The 8,877-nt window shown below is 55.2% G+C and overlaps 1 protein-coding gene across 1 annotated transcript in view; it reads left to right on the forward strand.

Moving 5' to 3' along the window:
- Nucleotides 1-8,877, forward strand: part of Vasp (vasodilator stimulated phosphoprotein) — a 21,347-nt gene that overhangs the window by 8,958 nt on the left and 3,512 nt on the right. Inside the window, exons 5-9 of the mRNA XM_033766006.1 lie at nucleotides 6,553-6,724; nucleotides 6,813-6,978; nucleotides 8,144-8,228; nucleotides 8,691-8,746; nucleotides 8,859-8,869. Coding sequence (XP_033621897.1) covers nucleotides 6,553-6,724; nucleotides 6,813-6,978; nucleotides 8,144-8,228; nucleotides 8,691-8,746; nucleotides 8,859-8,869 — 490 coding nt within the window. The remainder of the gene's footprint in view (nucleotides 1-6,552; nucleotides 6,725-6,812; nucleotides 6,979-8,143; nucleotides 8,229-8,690; nucleotides 8,747-8,858; nucleotides 8,870-8,877) is intronic.

The following is an 8,877-nucleotide window of genomic DNA, read 5'->3' on the forward strand; positions in this document are numbered from 1 at the left end:
GGCTCGTCCGCCCGCCCTCCCGCCGCGCAGCCATGAGGTGAGCCCCTCTCCGCCCGCGGACTCGTCCCCGTCCCGCCTTTGTCCCCCTCCCCCCTCGCTCCGGGCTGGAATTTGGGGACCCGGCTTGGATGCGGGCTCTGCTTTGGGCTGAACTCCCTTGGACGAACTGTTAACGAGCGACCGCTTGCCGGTGACTCTCAGAGCTCTGGGCGGTGCCGGTGAGGTTTTCCTGAGAGACCTCGGATTTAGGGGCGCTCTGAGGACTCTCGAATTTTGAAGACTTTTTCAGAAGACGTCCAAGTTGGCAGATATTCCCCACGGGGATGCTGGGATCTCAGCAGGATCTAGACTTTCCCGAAACTCAAGTCGAGGTCCTGGAAGACATGGGAGGGGGAGGGGGCTTGGGCGATCCCGGGACGCCGAGGCGACGCTGGGACACAGAACGTGATTGGCAGGGCCCCCGTTTCTTTGCCTCTGGAGATTTGCCCCGAGTGAGACCGCGCTCCTTAACTTCTGGGGTACTTCTCGGTCCCTTGCATTTTGGGGTCACCTGGAACCCAACGGTTGAGGTTGTTGCGGACAGACCCACAGATCCGGGGTCTGGTTGGGACTCCTCTTCCTTGTCGCTCCACACTCAGGATCTGCCTAACCCTGCCTAGGACAGAGCGAGCGCCTGCTGCGGAGGGCGGCTCCCCGGCCCCGAGCCAGAGGAGCGGCCGCACCCCCCCACCTGCCGGCCCGAGGAGGGAGGGGGCGCGGCAGCTGGGGGTGGGGGCCTTTGTCTTCCTGACTCACCTGTCGAGACAGCTGGTGTGGGGGGCGGGCCAGGAGCTCCGCGGGTGCCACGACCGCCCCTCCCCCCAGTTCCCCCGGCCTTCCAGAGCCCTGGGATTGGAGGAGGGGGCACTGGAGAGCTTCAAGGTCATGGCTTTCTCCCCCGGGACCCAAGCTCACTAGACAGTCCCTGCTATCTTCCCAGAAATTTAATCCTGGGGATGAGGCGCCCAAGGGACCCGGAGATTTTTGTCTTAACCGGGCCTCCTCCAAACTCCTGGGCTCACCTGGGGGCAGGGCCAGTGCTGGGTGGACCCCCAACCCCAGTCTCCCCTCCCCTGACCCCCTATAATCGCTCCCTTGGGTCTGGAGTCTGACAATACTATCTCCCTTCCTCCACTCTCCCTGGGACTTCCTGCCCCCAAGCCCCGGCCTGAGGAGGAGGCCCCTGGGGACCGCTGGTATTAACCCCCTGGTGCTCACATCCTCTGCTTCACCCCACATACCCCAAACTCCTGCCCTTTGACATCAGATTGACCTTTTTAGGGATCAGGGAGGTTGTGGTGTGACAGGAATTGTTGGAAGATCTGGAGCAAGGGGACACCGCAGGCTCCCTCAAGACTTCCTGCCCACCCTTTCCCCAGGAGTGACGTCCCCGTCCCTGAGCGGGGACAGTTTGCAGGAGCCTAGTCCTCATCCTTCTCCCTCTTCCTAGGGGACTCCTCTCTCCCACCGCCCCCCAGCCCCACCCCGCCCCCTCCCGTTTCCGGTCCCAAGCCCAGTGGAAGGCGGATGGCGGATGTCCGAGTTAGTGCTGCCTCACTCCTGCGAGACCGTAAAAGGGCAGGAGCAGTGTCTGGGCCAGCCTCCTGCCCCCACCCCCAGCCGGCGGCCCGGCCCTCCGCAGGGCCCCCTCTTTTGGCCAGGCCAAGCCTCTACTCCTGGAGGGGATGCCTGTCCCAACAGAGCCAGAGGGTTACTCCTACCCTCCTGAAGGCTGGTGTTCCTTGGTAGTGGTCACGGTGGTCACACGGAAGTTTCTGGTCGGGAGCCTTTTCAGAGGATAGCTGTACTTAAAATGACCCCTGCTCCTATATTCCCAGTTGGGGAAACTAAGGTTCAAAGAGAAGAAAGCCTGGGGCAAGATCTCTAAAAAATTCTTAGGCAGCTTTAGAAGAGGGGGGAAGTTGGGATTGCCTGTTTCTGGCCAGTTTGGCTGAGACGGTCCTGGGGGCCGCTGGAAGAGAGGATGTTAGATGGAAAATTACAAGATATATAGTTCTTTTTCTCCCAGTTTGACAAATATTTGTTGAGTGTCTACTATGTCCAGAGCTAGGCTTCTGGGAAGGCATGGAAGAGGGGCAGAGGTCAGACACTCAAAGGCAGAGAAGACTTCAGAAGAATTTGGGACCTTTTTATTTCTTCCTTCTGACAGTAGTAGTAGAAATTCTTGTTCTTATCTTTTCTTTGAGAAAGATAAGACCATGAGGTCAGATATCTATTTTGTCCCATACACCGTGCTAGGTTTCTGAGTTAGGTGAATCCCCACAACAGTTCTAAGATCTGTACTATTACTGTGTTGTGTCCATACTACTACAGATGGAGAAACTGAGGCACAGAGAAGCTAAGCAAATTGTCTATTAAAGTCAAACAGTTTGAAGGTGTCCAAGCTTGAATTTGAATCTGGGATTATCTCCAACTATTATGCTATTGAAGAAAAAGAAAACCTTTAAGCTTTTTGTTTTTGTTTTTAAGTACAAGTAACTTGTTTTTATCAGGGGAGGAGGAGGCCTTGAGGTAACTTAGGTAAGCAAAAAGAGACCCAAGCTAGAGCTTTATAACTTCTTTTTTTTGTTTGTTTTTTTTGTTTGTTTGTTTTTTGTTTTTTTTTTTTGTTGTTTTGAGACGAGGTCTCACTATGTAGTTGAGACTGCCCTGGAACTCACTGTGTAGCCTACGCAGGTCTTGAACTCACAGCGATCCTCCTGCCTCAGCCTCCCGAGTGCTGGGATTACAGGCATGCACCACCACGCCCAGCGCTTTTTAACTTCTTGTTCATTTATGGGACACTGAGGCCCACCTGGAAGAAGGGACTTCAGGGAGACCACACAAGTTCCACAAACTGAACTAGTTCCCTACCCAGGGTTAATTCAAAGATTTATAATTTAGGATTGTGTGTGTGTGTGTGTGTGTGTGTGTGTGTGTGTTGCAAGTTTTATGGTGTGAGGAGGCTACAGGGTACGTCTTGGGGCGTGCTTAGTGAAGGAAAGGGCAACATTCTGGTGTGGAGGTTTATATAACCTGGGCTCTCTGTGCTTGGTTAACCCCAGTGCTGGGAAGCTTCCTCCCTTCAGTTTTGACTCTCAGCTCTCACATGTAAAATAAATGCCAGTTTCCAGCTCCTGAGTTTATGGCTTTGTATCCATGACCTCTTTTTCATCCTTACAACAAACCCAGTTTCCAGGGCTGAAAATTGAGGCTCAGAAAGATGAAGCCACACACACAGCAAGGAGGGGACTTGATGGAGAAGGGGTCCCTTGTGGGCTGGGATATTAGCTGGGCTGTGAGGCCCCGGGAAACCACAGGAACTGGTCTCACCTCCACACATGCTTCCTGGCTGTGGGATTTTCTCCATGTTCCTGCTTTTGCCTAGTTCATAGTTTTTTTTGGTTTTGGTTTTGGTGTTTTTTTGTTTTTTTTTGTTTTTGTACTGGGGATCGAACTCAGGTCCCTGCACTTGCAAGACATGCGGTGGAACCACTGAGCTAAATCCCTGGCCCTATAGTTTTATTTTTTTAATCTAATTAGTGACTTAGATTTTATAGGTAATTCCAGCCCATGATAAACAATAAAAAGATAAGCAATGACCATAGTGGAAAAGACTAAAGGGTGTGAAATGTCTGTTTCCTCCCGCCCGGGCCCCCAGCTCCCCACTCGTCCTCGGGGGCCCTGCAGTTGGTCTCCTGAGAAATGACTGGGTGTACTACCAAGCACGCACGTTTATTTATATCCTCCTCACCTTTTTTTTTTTAAACCTCTGAGCCACACCACTTTGTAACTTGCCTTTAAATTTCAATTTAGCTGTTTTCTCAGTTTTTAATGGGGTTAGGAGCTTGGGAGGACTTGGGTTCAAACATGAGCCTCTCTGCTTACTTGCTTGCTGTGTGACCTTGGCACCACTCTGCCTGTTTTCCGCATCTGTCAAAAGGGTAAGAATCAGAGTCTATCTCAGGAGGCTGGAGAGCCACGCGGGGTGGAAATTGGAGCACAGCGCGTGAACAGTGTCAGCTGTCATCAAGAGTTTGTGCATTTTATAGATGTGTTTATTAGGCCAGGGATTTAGTTCAGCGGCACCACACCTGCCTCACAAGCGCAGGGTCCTAATGTTTGATCCCCGGTACAAAAAAAAAAAAAAAAAAAAAGTGTTGTTTTTTTTTTTGATCCCTTGCGAATACTCTGAAGGGCTTTTTTTTTTTTTTTTTTTTGGTGCCAGGGATCGAACTCAGGTCCTTGTGATTGTGAGGCAGGTGGCAGAACCACTGAGCTAAATCCCTGGCCCAAAAATGTGTTTATTAAATAACCATTAAGTACCTACTAAAGTGCTGGGCACTATTCTGGGTTCAGGGGACACAGCAGTGAACAACGAGACACAGTCCCTGCCCTGTGGGTCTGATTTGTTCTGGGGAAGACAAATAGAGATTGTCAGGCGGAGGTCAGGGATGAGGGGACCAGAGCATTCCTGCACAGGTAGTCAGGGAGGGCTTCTCAGAGGGGTGACGTCCTCCAGGTGGAGGCCTAAGGAGGTCAGAATCAGGCTTGAGAGAGAGAGTTCGCTTTTGTCCTGCAGGATCCTGGGCTTCTGAGCAGAGGAGGCAGCGCCCACACCCTGTTTTCACAGGACCCTTCTGCTACACAGCCTGGGCAAGGGCAGGAACAGCCCCGGATCACTCATCGGGCCAGGGCCGGCAAAGGGCAGGGCCACCTGGGAGGACAAAGTGCAGCCTGGCCGGGCAGTGACAGTCCTGGGCTTCTGTCCAGAGTCTGGGTGTGGGCGGCAGGTGTGGGTGAGGTCCTGGCCCTGTGTGCCAGGGGCACAGGAGCCAGAAACAGCCCCTGAGGCTGTGCTTGTCTGGAAATGGCACCTGGTGTTTGGGTAGGGCCCACACAGTCCCTGTGGTTAGGACTGTGGACTTGGGAACCAGGCAGCCTGGATTCAAATCCTTCCTCTGCCACCCAGCAGCTGACGGTGGACAAGTCTCTCAGCATCTCTGGGCCTCTGTTGCAGTCCCCACTTGCAAAAGGAGCTTAAAAAGGTCCATCTTGAAGAGTTGAACAAAGTGAGTGGGTCCAGGCAGGGGTCAGGGTCTCTGCCCAGCTACCGTAGATGAGGAGAACCAGATGCCACAGCTACACCAAGGTGGGGGGCAGGCTTGGGCCCAGGGGGCACCGGCACCCACGGCTGGGCCTTCCGAGGGGCTTTCCCCCACCCCGACTCACAGCCCACTGGAGACAAAGTCACTCGTGTGAAATTTCTCTCCCCGGAAACCTCTGACCCCCAACTTCTTCTTTTCAGGAAAAGCCCAGTGGGGGTGGGGCAGGGCAGAGACCAGTGCTTCCCCCACTTCCCCTGTCGGTGTGTGACCTTGGCCAAGTCACTTCCCGTCTGGGAGCCCAGTTTCCTCATCGGGGAGGGGGTAGAGCCTCCTGAAGGAGGGGGGCGGAGTCTTCTGGGAGAAGCTGTCCCTGCCCGCCCAACGGAACCTGCTCAGACTGCTGTGACTGAGTGTTCATGGTGCCAGGCGCTGTGCCAAGCGAGGTGCCCAGGTTCATTTACTCCCGCCCACTTCCTTGGGAGGTGGGCACCATCATTCCCTGTTTGCAGGCAAGGAAGATGAGAAGTGAGCAAGAGAGTCACTTGCCTGGGTCACGTGGGGGAGGTGGGGTGCCAGGGATTTGAACCCAGGCCCAAGACGTCAGATCCCAGCTCTGAGCTGACCCCTTGCCCGACTCACCCGACTCCCCACCTCCCATAGAGGGCTGTAAGGGAGGGTAGTAGATAGTAGGTAGATCCCAGGACCAGGACGGTAGAACTGAGGCTGGCTGGCTGGGGCTGTCCAGGGCCTGGAGTTTCTGACAGGTGGCCGTGGCTGTTGGTGCCCTGGGAGCTGATGGACAGGGCAGCCAGCAGGGTGCACTTGGGGCAGAGCAGGGTCTGGTTGGGGCCTCCGCGAGCAGCAGACTTCACCCTGCTCTGCTCTGAACCTCAGCTTCCCCTCTGGGGGGCAGTGTCGGGTGTGCTGGGGTGGCTGTCAGGGTCTCTGGTCCCTGGGGCCACTCGAGGCTCAGCCTCCAGGCCGAAGCCCTCACCAACCGCCCTTCCCAGTCTGTCTGCCCGTCTCTCTTCCACTTATCTTTCTCCATCTGCCTGCGTCTCCATCTTCATATCTCTCTGTCTCTTGTGTGCTCTCTGCCCGATCCACCTTCCCCACCACTCCCCCGTCTGTCTCTGTGTGTCTGCCCCCCTCGTGTGTCCATCCATCCATTGTTCCGTCTCCCCTCACCTGTCCCTCCTCTGTCACTTTGCCATCTGTCACACCCCCCTGCCGCTCTCTCCCTGCAGCCCTCTGCTGATCTGTCTTCCTCTGGCTCCCTTGTCTGTCTCCTTGTTGCTGTCTGTCCTGGAGAAGCTATTTTACTCCTCGCCTCTCTGTGTGTCTCACTCTTCCTCCTCCCCCACGTGAGGAATGTGAAACCTTTCCCTTTTCTCCCTCCCTGCAGCGAGTCGGTTGTCTGTTCCAGCCGGGCCACTGTGATGCTTTATGATGACAGCAACAAGCGATGGCTCCCCGCGGGCACGGGTCCCCAGGCCTTCAGCCGCGTCCAGATCTATCACAACCCCACAGCCAACTCCTTCCGGGTCGTGGGCCGGAAGATGCAGCCTGACCAGCAGGTGCTGCTCCCTCTGCCCCTTCGCCTTCTGTGGGCTGAGCCTCCACCCTACACCCACAGCTCTCACCCACCTTTCCCCTTCCTGCCAGGTGGTCATCAACTGTGCCATTGTCCGGGGTGTCAAGTACAACCAGGCCACCCCCAACTTCCATCAGTGGCGTGATGCCCGCCAGGTCTGGGGCCTCAACTTCGGCAGCAAGGAGGATGCAGCACAGTTTGCTGCTGGCATGGCCAGTGCCCTAGAGGCCTTGGAAGGTCAGACACAGCGAGGGTGAGGGCGGGCAGGGGGAGCCCCACAACAGTGCTGTGTGACTTCAGGCTGCTGCTTTACCAGTCTGGACCTCAGGAGTCAGGGACAGGCTTGTAATCCCAGTACTTTGGGAGTCTGAGGCAGGAGGATGGCAAGTTTAAGCCCAACTTGGGTAATGTAGCCACTTACTGAGCCCCTGTCTAAAAATTTAAAATTAAAAAAGGGGCTGCTGGGCATGGTGGTACATGCCTGTAATTCTGGCACTCAGGAGGCAGGAGGGTTACAAGAGTTCCAAGGCTAGTGCAGCCTACACAGAGAGTCTAAAGCTGGCCTGAACTACCCTGTCTCAACACAAAAACAAAAATAAAGGGCAATGGATACAGTTCTAGGTTCACTCCTCAGTACCCCTCACCCCCAAAAAGAGCTGTATCTCTATTGTGGAAAATTCTGATGAGAATTTGGTGGCTTCTGTGTCCCGTGTGTAAAATGCACAATTCCTAAGGGGACAGTATACCCTCCCTGACCCTGACTACCTCTCAGATTGAGTTGTAAATAGGTTCAGCCCAGAAGGTTCCCTGTCCCTTTCTCCTGGTGACCATCATGCTGGCTTGAGACAAGTTCTCATGTATGTAGGCCAGGTTGACCTGGTACACAGTGATCCTCCTGCCTCAGCCTCCCGAGTGCTGGGATTATAGGTGTGCACCCCAACACAACAAGAGTGAATGTCTAGCAGGCCCTGTGGTGATGCAAAGGCTATGGTCCCTAGGCAGGGTCTTGGGTGACTGGTGAGCATCCAGGGTCTGGAACAGCGGCTGAAGAAAATCCCCCCATGGCACATGTGTTGCGGGAAGGGTCCTGCTCATCCAGCCATCCAGCGGCCACAGAAGCCTTGAGTAGGTCAGAGGCCTGGGGCAGGACCGGAGGAGGCCCTTGGCCTTTCTGAGTCCTTAGGCGGAGTCCACATGGCCTGCCTGCAGGGTCAGCCTGAATCCTGGCTTCTTGCTGCCAATCCCAACCTGCACAGCTTGGGGCCAGTGCCTGCCCCATGGGCCACAGCTTCTTCCTGGGCCATGGGTTAGAGCAAAAAGGAAGTGGACAGGATTCGAGTGCCTGAGGGAAAAGCACCAAGGCCCAGGTTGACTCACTGCCCTCTCTCCTCTCTCCTTCCAGGCGGAGTGCCTTCTGGGCCTCCCATACCATCTTCCTGGTCAGCCCAGAATGGACCCTCTCCAGAGGAGCTGGAGCAACAGAAAAGGTAAGACTGATCCCTGGGTGGGGACCTTACCCCGGTCAGAGTCCAGCATATTCTCAAGCCCCTGAGTCCTCCAACTTCCAGTTTCTAGAATGTTCTAGCTTCCAGTTTCTAGAATGTTCTAGCTCCCAGCTCTCAGAAAGTACTAGAAGCAAACAGCTCTCAGACCCCTCCATTTCCTGGAGTTCAAGAAATTCATTGCACCCAGACTATAGAACCTGCAGGCCCCTAAATCCTGGTCCCTCAGATTCCTAGCACCGGAATCTGGTTGAAAGCTGTTCATCTGGAGGTTCTTGACAGCTGAATGATGAGGGTGTTTGTGTCCCGGTCACTCGCTGTCCCTGCCTGCCTTGTCCCCTGCACCTCTTCACCTGGGCACCTGCGGAAGGAAGGCTGAATGGGATCAGGAGCCAGAGGCCACTGGCCGTGCTGGGACCTGATTGAGGCCACTGTCACCCCCCACAGGCAGCAGTCCTGCCCGCCAGAGCACATGGAGCGCGAACGCCGAGTCTCCAACGCAGGTAACTCCCCAGCGGCCCCTTAGATGGGGACCTCCCTGCAGGAAGGGGGGGCCGCTGGGCAGTGAAGAAGGAGGCTTCTCTCTCAGCGCCCCCTCTTCTGCATTTGTTTCAGGAGGCCCTCCTGCTCCCCC

This window comes from Fukomys damarensis, unplaced genomic scaffold (genome assembly GCF_012274545.1).
Source record: "Fukomys damarensis isolate Sample0158 unplaced genomic scaffold, DMR_v1.0_HiC HiC_scaffold_19, whole genome shotgun sequence".
Taxonomy (NCBI): domain Eukaryota; kingdom Metazoa; phylum Chordata; class Mammalia; order Rodentia; family Bathyergidae; genus Fukomys; species Fukomys damarensis.